This window comes from Myotis brandtii, unplaced genomic scaffold (genome assembly GCF_000412655.1).
Source record: "Myotis brandtii unplaced genomic scaffold, ASM41265v1 scaffold952, whole genome shotgun sequence".
Lineage (NCBI taxonomy): Eukaryota > Metazoa > Chordata > Mammalia > Chiroptera > Vespertilionidae > Myotis > Myotis brandtii.
The window spans coordinates 1,501,593-1,514,425 of NW_005371930.1; the positions used below are offsets into that span (position 1 = coordinate 1,501,593).

The 12,833-nt window shown below is 57.8% G+C and overlaps 1 protein-coding gene across 1 annotated transcript in view; it reads left to right on the top strand.

The window, feature by feature from the left end:
• The window catches only part of PHF21B (PHD finger protein 21B), a 76,379-nt gene that overhangs the window by 58,043 nt on the left and 5,503 nt on the right, over window positions 1-12,833 (top strand). The window contains exons 9-13 of the mRNA XM_014533170.1: window positions 38-175; window positions 7,838-7,889; window positions 8,465-8,541; window positions 10,024-10,078; window positions 12,129-12,151. Coding sequence (XP_014388656.1) covers window positions 38-175; window positions 7,838-7,889; window positions 8,465-8,541; window positions 10,024-10,078; window positions 12,129-12,151 — 345 coding nt within the window. The remainder of the gene's footprint in view (window positions 1-37; window positions 176-7,837; window positions 7,890-8,464; window positions 8,542-10,023; window positions 10,079-12,128; window positions 12,152-12,833) is intronic.

The following is a 12,833-nucleotide window of genomic DNA, read 5'->3' on the forward strand; positions in this document are numbered from 1 at the left end:
GCCCCCTTCATCCCCCTCCCTGCGCCGTACCTTCCAGGTCATCATCATTCAGCCTCAAGTGCAGACCCAACCCGAGAGCAAGGCCGAGTCGCGGCCGCCCACGGAGGAGCCATCTCAGGGAGCTCAGGCCTCCAAGAGGAAGGAAGACCGGCCCCCGAGCCAGGAGAACCCCGAGGTAGGCGCTGTGGTCCGGGGACTGCTGTTGGGGTGGGAGGGCCTCACGGAGGCAGCTGACAAGCCCCCGCCGCCCTGTGCAATGGGGGCTCCGAGTGGGGGCGCTGAGCGCAGGCTGAGTGGCCGGCCCGGGGCTGGAACCTGCTGCCTGAGTTTGCACCCCTGCTGCTGGCTCCCGGGTGTGATGGGCGAACCCCTCCGTCCCGTCTGTGAGGTGGGAGGTACGGCTTCTCTCCTGGCCATGAGTCCACGGTGCCTGGGACGGTGCGGTCACCCACCACCGAGCCCTTCACCCCTGGCCCCTTCGTGTTCCGTCCTTAGGACTCTGCTGCCCTCGGACTGGAGCACTTAGCCCTAAAGCAGCCCTGGCTCTTCTCTCTGCTCGTGACCAATCACGGCTCTCTCTGCTGTGACCAATTACGGCTCTCCTCTCTGCCCGTGACCAATCATGGCTCTTCTCTATGCCTGTGACCAATCACAACTTTCTCTGTTGTGACCAATCACAGCTCTTCTCTCTGCTGTGACCAATCACAGCTCTTCTCTATGCCTGTGACCAATCACGGCTCTTCTCTCTGCCTGTGACCAATCATGGCTCTTCTCTATGCCTGTGACCAATCACGGCTCTCTCTGCTGTGACCAATCACGCCTCTCCTCTCTGCTGTGACCAATCACGGCTCTCTCTGCTGTGACCAATCACGGCTCTCCTCTCTGCTGTGACCAATCACGGCTCTTCTCTATGCCTGTGACCAATCACAGCTCTCCTCTCTGCTGTGACTAATCACGGTTCTCCTCTCTGCTGTGACCAATCAAGGCTCTTCTCTCTGCCTGTGGTCAATCACGAGTGCCTGAAGGCGGGCAGAACAGGACTCTCGAGTGCCTGGGAAGTCAACCACTGCCCAAGGCTGGTGTGGGAGGTGCTGATGTCTCCTAAAGGTGCCCATAGAACTTTCCAGAAATTGTACATAGCACCCCCCACCCCCAAACCCTGCGGAAGGAGGAAGGAGGATGGGCTCTCACTGCCCCTCCTAATGCCACCTGCACCGGTGGAGGTGGGAGAGGCAGCGGCTCTGGGTCACAGCAGGTGACGGCCCTTGTGCTGCTGCTCGCGTCCTGGGCCTTTCCCATGTGCCTGCCCGCCTGGCCCCCTTTCTGTCCCAGCCGAACTTCCATTTATCGCACGTTGCCTTCAGACACTGTCTCCGCCAGGCAGCGTCCCCTGACCGCCCAGCCCAGCGGGGAGGAGAGGCCCTTGGGCTCCCACAGCTCCTTAGGATTATTGTTACCAATGTCTTTATTATGAGACAGTTCAGTTATTCGGGAGCGTGACTCACGCCAGGCTCTGTGCTGACGGTGGGGCCCGGTCAAGGGCCGACGTGTCCTGGCCCCAGGGACACTCACCTGCCGGCAGACAGGCACGGCCTCGGGACGTGGGTTAACAGATGCCAGGCATCACAGGAGAGTGACCCGTTCAGACTCTGAGGTGCAGGGAGAGGGCCGGCTTCCACCTGGGAGGACCCGAGGGCTGGGCGCACGAGGGGCGTGACCAGCAGGGCCCGGAGGAACGGGCAGGCAAGAGGGCGAGTCAGGGAGAGGGTGCTGCCTGGGCAACCACATGCCAGCGGGAGTCAGCCGGTGTGTGCCCCCTGCACGGACGGTTCCGCAGCCGGGCTCAGTGGACTAGAGCCCTGACGCCGGCTGCATTCCTGGGTACGAGGGAGCCATGGCATAGCTTTGAGCAGGAGAGGGACGTGATCGTGGCCTGCATGTCCACAAAGCCTGCGGGGGTTCATCCGGGCGACCTGGAGCCAAGGCTCCTCGGTGGCCCCAGGCCCAGTTTTATCTTGAGAGACAGGCATTTCGGTTCCATGGCAACGGGCGAGCACTCCCAGCACCGGCTGCACCCTGAGCTCTGGGTCTGGCTCGGAGCCAGGCTCCCACGAGCACCCCTCTGTCCCCTGTGGGTCTTGCACACTCTTAACCTTCGGGAGGGCTTTCTGGGTGGATTCTTTGTTCTCTCAAAGTTATCTTAGTCGATTATTGCGCATTTATACAATTAGTATAATTACATCTAACTGCATAATTATCATAAATACATGTAATGGCTTCAATAGAACTTGCAATTACAGCGGGTCTCGGCATAAAAATCCTGTCAAGGTTTCTTTTTAAAGAGGGCTCGGAGCAGCCGTGGCGCCTTCGAACCTGTGCACGCGCAGTCCCGGTTAAGTGCACGAGGCCACCCGTTGTCCTGGCCTCGGGCGTCATCTGACCGAGCTGGCCACCCTCGGACCACCGTGTGCCCTGCACAGAGCCAGCCAGAGCAGGGCCAGCCCCGGGAGGCCCTGACCGCATCCCCAGCCCGGCCGCCTCTGGGCCACGCCTGTGCGCTCAGATGCTGCCCCTCCACACCAGCCCTGCTGCCAAGGCCCAGTCTGCCCGTCTCTCCCCGGCTGGGTCTCCCTGCCCCTAGATGGGCTCCTCCCTGTCCATTCACTCTGCAGCTAGAGGACCTCTCAGAAATAAGGAAGTCACCCCCTTCTTGGAATTCATCCACGTACATGCCATCAGGATTACTCTTGGGTGTCCCCATCCGCAGATCCACAGCAACAACAGAAAAAACCTCGGTGGGGACAAAGGCGTGGCTGTGTCCAGACTCCAGCAGGACGCCTGGGCTCCGGGCTCAGAGGGGACCAGGAGGGGGGCAGCTCACGTGGAACAGTGAGTCCCCAAAGTTCTTCGGGCGAGAGAGGGATAGAACCAGGCTACCCTGCTTGTACGGGAGCCAGTCTGAGCCTGGGGTCACAGCTGCACTGGGGGTGGGGGGTGGGCCAGGTAATTGCAAACTGGGAAGGGAAGGTTAAGCAGGAGGGAGAAAAAGTGAAAAATAAAATTAACAGAAAAAAAGGACTTGTGCCCCAAACGAGTCTGTAGATGGAATTCTAAAACACAGGAAGAGCCCTAATGCTGGGAATGACAATAAATCAACACTTGGAACAAGATCAGGCGAATACGAACATTATTTGAAAACCTGGTAATGAAAACATGGTGATTAGTGGCAATAAAAAGAACCAGACACAAAGAGAAAAAGAAAAAACACAACAACAACAGAAAGGAAAGAAAAACAAACTAAAAGAAGCAGACAGGATGGAGAGAGTGCTGCTTGGGGATTGTCCCTGCAGGTGCAGCACAGACGCAAAGTTAAAAACACACTCACTGTGGGTGCGTGTAGAAGCAGGAAAGAGCCAGGAGGGTGGGAAACCAGAGCTTCCGTCACACGGGAGAAGGGCTGGGGGAGGGAGGAAGCAATAATTGAAGAGCGAAGCTAAACATTTTCTAGGATTGAGGAGCATTCGTGTGAGTTCTTAGATCAAAAGTCATCTCCGTCTCTCAGGCCGGATGAATAAGAGTAAATCTAGAAGCTAGACATCTGTGTCCAAGAATAGAAAGGAGAGATCGTGAAAACTACGAGGGCAGCGCCACAGGCTGCCACGAAGGAATGCGGGCACGCCGGGGGCTGCCAGGAGCCGGCAGAGGAACGCCCGCAGACTGCTGAGAGGAAGTAACTGCCAACTCGGTTTCACACCGGCTGAACCCATTCTTCAAGGGCCGGGGCAAAACAGACATTGTTAGACATAGAAAGACTGAGGCCTGTCACCCACAACCACCAGTGAAAAGAACTGTGCTGTAGTGAGAAGACCGGAAGCCAGCACGTGGGTGTGAGAGCCACCACGAGCACCACGGTCATTTCGTGGCAGGTAATACATTTAAGCACAGACTGCAAAAAAATACCCACTTTTTTGTTTTTAATATTGATTTCAGAGAGGAAGGGAGAGGGAGAGAGAGAAACATCAGTGATGAGAGAGAATCATTGATTGGCTGCCTCCTGCACGCCCTCAGTTGGGAATCAAGCCCACAACCCGGGCATATGCCTTTGACTGAAATTGAACCCAGGACCCTTCAGTCCACAGGAATCAAGCCCGCAACCCGGGCATATGCCTTTGACTGGAATCGAACCCAGGACCCTTCAGTCCACAGGCTGATGTTCTATCCACCGAGTCAAACCGGCCAGGGCCCCAGTTTTGTTTTTCAAAAACAGGTAAAAGGAAAATTCTAGGCGGCAATAAGAAGTTGGTCAGTGATGTTTTAGAGGAAGTTAGAACATGCTAAGGTTAGCGTGTTGAGAAAGATAGAAATATTAACCTTCCAAAAAAAAGAGAGAAATATTAACTTTAGACTTCATTAGGGAAAGGTATAGCTAAGAACATATACTTCAAACATCTACACTAACTGCTAAAAGGAATAAAATGCCACCTGTCACTTGTAAGTCAGCAGAGGAAAAGGGGGTGAATGTGGGACCTTTTCCCCCAAGAAGACAGGAAAGGAAGTGAAAAGAAAGGATGACAAACTCATCACCGCCAAGAGGGAAACTGGAAAGCTGGAACCCGAGGACTGAGGGGAGAGGAGGCTAAATGGCCAAAGGACTGGAGACAATGAAACCTGAGCTGGAATTATTTAGGAAAAATAATAAAAACTCTCACAGAAATAAATGCATAACTGGATGAGCAGAGGGTACCATAGACGTGGCAGGAGACACAGCGAGGGACAACGCGGGCAGAAGGGAGGAAATTATACAAATGAAACAGGAAGAATGAGTTTTTGAACATTAGAAAGTGGTACCTACAGAAGACAAGCAAAGAAGGTACAACAACAGGTAGATAATTGGAGAATGGGAAGGAGGACACCAGGACGGTGGAGCAGGATAAATACAGTCAAACCCCAACAGTCCCCCGCGGTGATGTGAATTAGAATATTACACGTAGGCAGGCGGCTCCTGCGAGCTGCCTGTTACCTGTCCTCAGATGAGCACGGAAGTTATCTCCTGTGGGAGGCAGGGGAGGCTGAGTGTGGAAGCAGGAGTCTGTGCCCCGAGGGCCTGGTATTCGCCCAGCCCAGACTTCCCAGATCCGGCCAGTGAAGCGGTGCCGGTCCTGGGGGTTCCCAGGGGCACTGCCCTGCAGCCTGGACCCAGTTCCCACTGCAGCAGCTCTGTGGCCCCTTCGTCATGTCATTAGACTTGCATTAACCCGGGTGCACCTCTTACAGGATTGGGATGTGGGGACCCACTGTTCTTGGTGTGGGGATGCTTCAGTGATTTTGAAGTACAATCCACAAACGTTTATGAAATCATTTAGTTTGCACATTGAATGACCACGCTGGGCACAAGGGGAAATGGTCAGTCCGCGTGGAGACACAGCCCAGGAAAGGCACTGGCCTTTAATGGAAGGGAAAGGGTCCTGATCCAGTGACTTCAGAGGGAGACAGCCAGGCTGGCTCCAGACCTGTCCATGCAGCACTGAACTTCAGCACACAGCCAAGCGACAGAGCCCAGGACTGTCCGCCCAGCCGGGCTGGCCTTCAAGCGAGAGGCTACAAAAACTTTAAAAAATATATATATTTTTATTGATTTCAGAGAGGAAGGGAGAGGGAGAGAAAGGTAGAAGCAACAATGATGAGACAGGGAGTGAGCCCACAACTTGGGCATGTGCCCTGACCAGGAATCGAACCATGACCTCCTGGTTCATAGGTCAGCGTTCAACCACTGAGCTACACAGGCCGGGCTACAAAAATGTTTGTGGGTTTTTAAATTTTTATTTATTGGTTTTAGAAAGGGAGGAAGGGGGAGAGAGAGAGGGAGAAACATTGATTTTTGTTGTTCCACTTATTTATGCATTCATTAGTTGATTCTTGTGTGTGCTCTGACCGGGAATCGAACCTGCAACCTTGGCGTATCAGGACGATGCTCTTGCCAGCTGAGCTACCCGGCCAGGGCTGCAAAATGTTTTAAATCTGCCAAGAACTTGGGAGATGGGCTCCCATGAGCCCTTCAGGAGAAACTACTACAGACTCAACCTCAGTTGACCCCGAGCCGCTGGGGCCACTTTGGCACCAACACTGAGGCGGCACCTTTAATTAACTGCAGAGTAAAGCCGTAACGGGATAAGGATGTCGGCGGTTTAAATGTTGCCTGCTCCAGTGATGGGCCAAGGCTCAGCTGAGTACAGTTGAGAGGAGGAGGGAGAGAAGGTGGGAGGTGGAATCAACGGTGAGATGGTCTTGTCTGTCGTAGTTGGGACTTAAAGTGAATCAGAGAATATCATTGACAGCTGGCAAGTTGAGGAGAAGTCTTTTTAACAGCAGAGAAGTAAAATTAGAGAGGATGAACAGTCACTGTTTGAAATGATGTAGAAAACCCAAGAGAATGGATGAAAAACTCCCACAGACACTAAGAGAATTCAGCGTGGCGGCGGGTGTAATATTAATGTACGAAACTTTATGGACAATCCCTTTTACAATAGCAACAAGAAGATTAAATACCTAGGAATAATCATAATAAAATATCCAACACCCACTTGAAAGTTTAAAACCCCCGAAGACAAAAAGAATAGAGGTGCACCGTGGTTTGGGTAGGAAATATTAGTATTATAAAGTTATCGTTGTGCCCTAAGTTCATTTATAATTTTGACATCATCCCAGTAAATATGCCCATTGATTCCCTTATTTTCAGATAAATTCCAGGTGGATCCGAAACCTAAATGTAAAATGTGAACCATAGGTACTGAAATAAAACACAGTCGACTTGCTTTATAACCTCAGTCTCTAGCCAAGATTCAAAAATCCAAACACCGCAAAGGAAAATATTCATAAATTCCACCACATACAATTTTTTAAAAGTCTACATGGCGCCCAAAGCCCCAGGAATGCCCAACTCCGGGGGGCGTGGGCTGTGCACGGTGACCTCCTCCCACAGAGGGCGGGGCGGCCCTCGCAGGTTGGCTCAGTGGATAGTGTCGGCCTGCAGATTGAAGGGTCTCGGGGTTCCCTTCCCGTTAAGGGCACATACCTCGGTTGCAGGCTCGATCCCGGCCTAGTTGGGGCGTTGGGGTGCATGCCTGAGGCCACCAATCGATGTGTCTCTCACATCGATATTTCTCTCTGTGTGTCTTTCCTCCTCCTTTCCACTCTCTCTAAAAATCAATGGAAAAATATCCTCAGGTGAGGGTTAGCCAAAAAAAATAAATAAGGGCGGGGGGACGGGGTGATGGGGTGACGGGAAGGTCCCGGTGGGAACCCTGCAGGTGCACTTCAGCCAGGTGCCCAGTCAGCATCACTGCCCAGTGGACAGCACGTCCCTGACAGGATGTAATGAAAAGCATTTCCTCTGTCTTCTTCCCCAACCCACGACCCCGCTGTAACCCTGAGAACCTCATCAGGCAAATCCCAGTGGGGGGGCCGCCTGCAGAGTCCCTGCCCTCACAACCATCAAGGCCATAGAAACGAGGGCTGCTGAGAAGCTCACAGCCCAGAGCAGCTGAGGAGGTGTGAGGACTAAATGTCACGTGGGTCTGGGGTGGGGTCCCGGGACAGAGAAAGTCCATTAGGTTAAAGCTAAGGAGACACACAGTGAGGAGCCAGGGCATACGGGTCTGAGCAATGCCTGTAGAATGAGTGAATGATGAATGATGATGGAGTGAATGAATGAATGGATGGATGAATGATGAAGCGAGGTAACACTTCTGTTTCCTCCCCTCAGAAAATCGCCTTCATGGTGGCGCTGGGCGGACGAATGATGAAGTCGAGGTAACACTTCTCTGTTTCCTCCCCTCAGAAAATCGCCTTCATGGTGGCGCTGGGCCTGGTTACCACGGAGCACCTGGAAGGTAGGGTCCGCAGCAGGACGGCTGGGACTGGCCCTCATGACAGGGGGGAGGGTGGTCGGCTGGAATCATCCCGGAGCAGTGGGTCTCAGTCCCCCTGGTCAGAGGGCAGCGCCTGAGGGTGAACCAGCTTTTGGGAGGCCCGCCCCAGTGCCAGCCACGGCGGCCAGCCCAGGCCTCTTGGAAGGCTCTGTGCCTGGGGCTGCGGGGGGCGAGGCCACCTGAGCTACAGCCTGCCCCCGGGAGCCCTTTGCCTCGCGGTGCAGCTCAGCCAGGCCAGCATCTGCCCAGAGGCACCCAGTGTGCAGGGTCCTAAGAGAGACAGCCCCAGGCTGGGTGACGGCCCATGGGGCCCTGAGCCGAGTGGGTGCCTGGATCCAGGACACCTGCCACCTCCCTGCCAACCGTCCTCTCCAGCCTGAGCCCAGTGGGCGTGTCCTGCCTCAGGAGGGGCGATGCCTGGAGACCCCAGCCTGCTCCCGGCACGGGCATCGGTGCTGTGCAGACAGGCTGTGTGACGGGCGGGGCCGTGGTGGCTCCTGGGCGGGAAGGATGGTAACGCGGCGTCTGCCTTGCAGAAATCCAGAGCAAACGCCAGGAGCGGAAGCGGAGAAGCACCGCCAACCCCACCTACAGCGGCCTCCTGGAGACCGAGGTGAGGCCGCCTTCCGCAGGGAGGGAGGCTCTGGCTGGCCCCCCTCACCCGCCCTCCCGGTCAATCATCCTGCTTCACCCCGGAGCCCAGGGTCCATTGAGAGAGGAGGCAGGAGACGGAGGTGTCGGCTGAGCTGTCACACGCGCTCCCTGGGTGCGGGTCGCAGGGCACAGGCAGCGGGGCACCTGGGAGTGACCCCTTCGCTGGAAGCAGTGTTTCTAAGGCCCCAGAGTCCAAAGCTGAGGCAGAGGCGTGTCCCGAGGCCGGCAGGGCTCCGGGGGCCTGGAGGGGTCGGGAAAGTGCCCTGCGTCTCCCCGGGGCGCGGGCAGGCCGAGCCAGTTGTCCCAGGTCCACATCCCGTGCATGGAGCTCGGCGGGGAGGGAGGCAGCCCTGTCCCTGAGGCGGGGTCCCCGAGCGCCGTGGCCCGTTTGTAGGCGTGTCACCGGAGTGGCGGGTTCTCTGTTTGATGAGGCCCGTCTCTTGCTGTTCGTGGACGAAACCCTGTCTCTCTGACCTGCAAAGCCAGACCCTGGTCTCCGAAGCCTGTGGCCGGGCCAGAGGCGACCTGTGAGCACGTCAGGGACCAACGCGAAGCCGGTGCCCTTGAGCCCTGGACACATACGTAGGGTCAAGGGCAGCCCCTCCATGGGCTCCTCCCAAGGCCGGACCTCAGCCCGAGAGACGGGTTTAAGCCAAACAAGACTCTAGAACAATCCTTCTGTGCAATCACAGCCAGAGCCCCCTCCAACCACCAAGGCCAAGACCGCGTGGCCTGGGGTGGGAGAGCCCCTCTGGGAGCTTCCGTCTGAGGCGGCGGCATCCGAGGCCACCAGGATGCAGAGGCCCTTGTCTGGCGCCAGGGCCTCCCGGCAAGGGCCGGATCCGGCCTGCAGGCCGTAGTTTGCCCACAGCTGCTCTAGAACAATCTTTCTGTGCAATCACAGCCAGAGCCCCCTCCAACCACCAAGGCCGAGACCGCGTGGCCTGGGGTGGGAGAGCCCCTCTGGGAGGTACAGGAGCTTCCGTCTGAGGCGGCGGCGTCCGAGGCCACCAGGATGCAGAGGCCCTTGTCTGGTGCCAGGGCTCCCCGGCCACAGGCGGAAGTGGGGGTTGGGAGCTAACCCGTAGCACCCCTTTTTCCCCCCGGACCCCAGAGCAGCCAAGAGAGAAGACACAGACGGGCAGATGGGGCACCACAATCTGCTCTGTTACTGATTTGCCCCGTGTGGGTCCTCACATGTCCTTCCTAGTGGGACGGACGTCCCCACAGGGAGCGGGGACCACTCCGCCCTGGTGAGGGACAGGCCCCCGCCCACCCCCTCTGCCCAGTCCTGCGTCCCCGGGCCTGTTCCCGTGTCTGCCTCCCTGGGTGTCCAGCGGGGCCCAGAGTCTGGGTGGGGGCTGTTGGTGAGCCTGGTCAGGGGTTGCAGCCCGAGGAGGGCTCCCTGACAGTGGTTTTGTCTTATTTTCTGTCCCTGCAGAGGAAGCGGCTGGCGTCCAGCTACCTGAACAGCCCCCTGTTCCTCACGGCACGAGGTGAGCAGGGCCAGGCCCCGTGGTGCCCACGGCCACTGCGGCAGGACCCGCCCACCACAGAGCTGACCTGGCCCTCACTCTCCCCCCCAGCCCCCCAGCACCTGTATCTGCAGCCAGTGCTTCCTGGCCTCTGCCCTGTGGCCCTGCCCAGGTGCCACCTGCCACCACTCAGCCCTGGAGAGAGCCTCTCCTCCCCACCAGGCAGCTCACACACCCTCATGAGCTGCCTGGGCAGCACGTGGGAACCTGGAGTCCTCGGCCCGGCCCTGCCTCGATGACTCGCTGTGGCCTGGACCAGACCGCCCCCTGGGCCTCAGGATCCTTCCGCACCTCAGGGCACTGGCAGGCTGGGACCTGGCCCGGGCCTTCACCCCAGGATGCATGGGCCCCGCCCCCCTCTGCCAGCCCTGCCCACTGCAGGACCTCGGGGCCAAGAAACCAGCCTCCACGAACACATCCACAGTCACAACACCCACCAGGAGGGTGCCCTTCATTCCCAGTTAGAGAACAAGTAGTCCTCGGGCAGGAAACGACCTGCCTCCTCTTGGGACTCTGACCTTGGACACGTCACGCCACCTCCTGGGCCTTGGTTTACTGGTGTGTCAAATGGGCCGTGAGGACAGTGGCACAGGGGTGAGCATGACAGCGCTTTGTACGCTGTGGAGTGTGCACATGAAGCAGGGCCTCCCCCTGCTGGTGGCGTCTGCAGCCCGGCTTGGTCATTAAGACGTGTGCTTGGCATCACTCACTACAATGAGTGGGTTACGGGCAACAGAGGAGTTCAGAGTGAGTCCCGTATTCCCACTGGAGCGATGCTTCCCTCCCCCTACGCTCCCAGCTGCCCTGTTCCTCGAGAACTCGGGCCACGACGAGCCTGGTCCGTGGCGGGTCCTTGCCATGACCAGGGCAGAAACCCTTACTCCCATCATGCCCTGGGTGAGAACCAGCTGTCACTGGGGCCTGTAGTGCTCCCATCATGCCCTGGCCACACAGGCAGCTGGCCGGGTGCCTCACACACCCTCATGAGCTGCCCTGGGCAGCACGTGGGAACCTGGAGTCCTCGGCCCGGCCCTGCCTCGATGACTCGCTGTGGTCTGGACCAGACCGCCCCCTGGGCCTCGGGATCCTTCCGCACCTCAGGGCACTGGCAGGCTGGGACCTGGCCCGGGCCTTCACCCCAGGATGCATGGGCCCCGCCCCCCTCTGCCAGCCCTGCCCACTGCAGGACCTCGGGGCCAAGAAACCAGCCTCCACGAACACATCCACAGTCACAACACCCACCAGGAGGGTGCCCTTCATTCCCAGTTAGAGAACAAGTAGTCCTCGGGCAGGAAACGACCTGCCTCCTCTTGGGACTCTGACCTTGGACACGTCACGCCACCTCCTGGGCCTTGGTTTACTGGTGTGTCAAATGGGCCGTGAGGACAGTGGCACAGGGGTGAGCATGACAGCGCTTTGTACGCTGTGGAGTGTGCACATGAAGCAGGGCCTCCCCCTGCTGGTGGCGTCTGCAGCCCGGCTTGGTCATTAAGACGTGTGCTTGGCATCACTCACTACAATGAGTGGGTTACGGGCAACAGAGGAGTTCAGAGTGAGTCCCGTATTCCCACTGGAGCGATGCTTCCCTCCCCCTACGCTCCCGGCTGCCCTGCTCCTCCAGAACTCGGGCCATGACGAGCCTGGTCCGTGGCGGGTCCTTGCCATGACCAGGGCAGAAACCCTTACTCCCATCATGCCCTGGGTGAGAACCTGGCCACACTGGGGCCTGTGATTCTGTGATTCTCCCATCATGCCCTGGGTGAGAACCAGCTGTCACTGGGGCCTGTAATGCTCCCATCATGCCCTGGGTGAGAACCTGGCCACACTGGGGCCTGTGATTCTGTGATTCTCCCATCATGCCCTGGGTGAGAACCAGCTGTCACTGGGGCCTGTAATGCTCCCATCATGCCCTGGGTGAGAACCTGGCCACACCGGGCCTCATGGACTCCAGTCCTGATTGGTGTTCCCCAGATGCCCACTAACATGTTCTCGCCCTTCCTCCCTGTGCCAGCCAATGAGGAGCCCTGCTGGAAGGTATGTGTCCCCTTTCTTCATACCCAGGGGGTGGGACATGCTTTCCCGTCCAGGTAGGATCACTCCTGGCAAAGGTGAGGGCCCAGTGTCCTGCTGCCCTGGGGCGGAGCAGAGGGCCTTTGGGCTCTGCCCTTGGTGCCCAGAGCTTTGCCCCTGTCTGCTTCCCAGCCTGCCCGGCAGGGGGCAGCACTGCAGGGGGCAGCCCGCCGGTTCAGGCTGGAGCCCTCTCTGCCCGGTGCTGAGGACGTGAGGACCCGGGAGCCATGAAGGCCTGGGTGCCATTGGGCTCTTCCTGTCTCTGCCTGGCCTCACTGTGTGCTCACTGCCCACCCCTGAGGGGTTACACCGCAGGGTCTTGCCCAGACACCCACCTTTCTGTGGTCCTGTGAGTCCCCAGTCCCCCGTGCTTACGCACGTCCCTGCCTCCCAGAGCACTGGCTGGCTGTGACCTCATCCAAAGGCCTGGCTCAGAATTTATTCGGTGTTTGTATGTTTCTGATCTAATTCTAAGAGGCCTCCAGTCCCTACGTGCCTGTAAGGATCAAGCCGCCGAGAAACAATAGGTGACGGTGTGAACTCCGCTCACGCTGTGCCATTGGCCACAATGAGCCTGCACTGTCGTGATCGGGCCGGTGGGCCTGGCGCGTTTGTCCGCAGCCGCCCCGTGCCCAGCCGTGCAGGT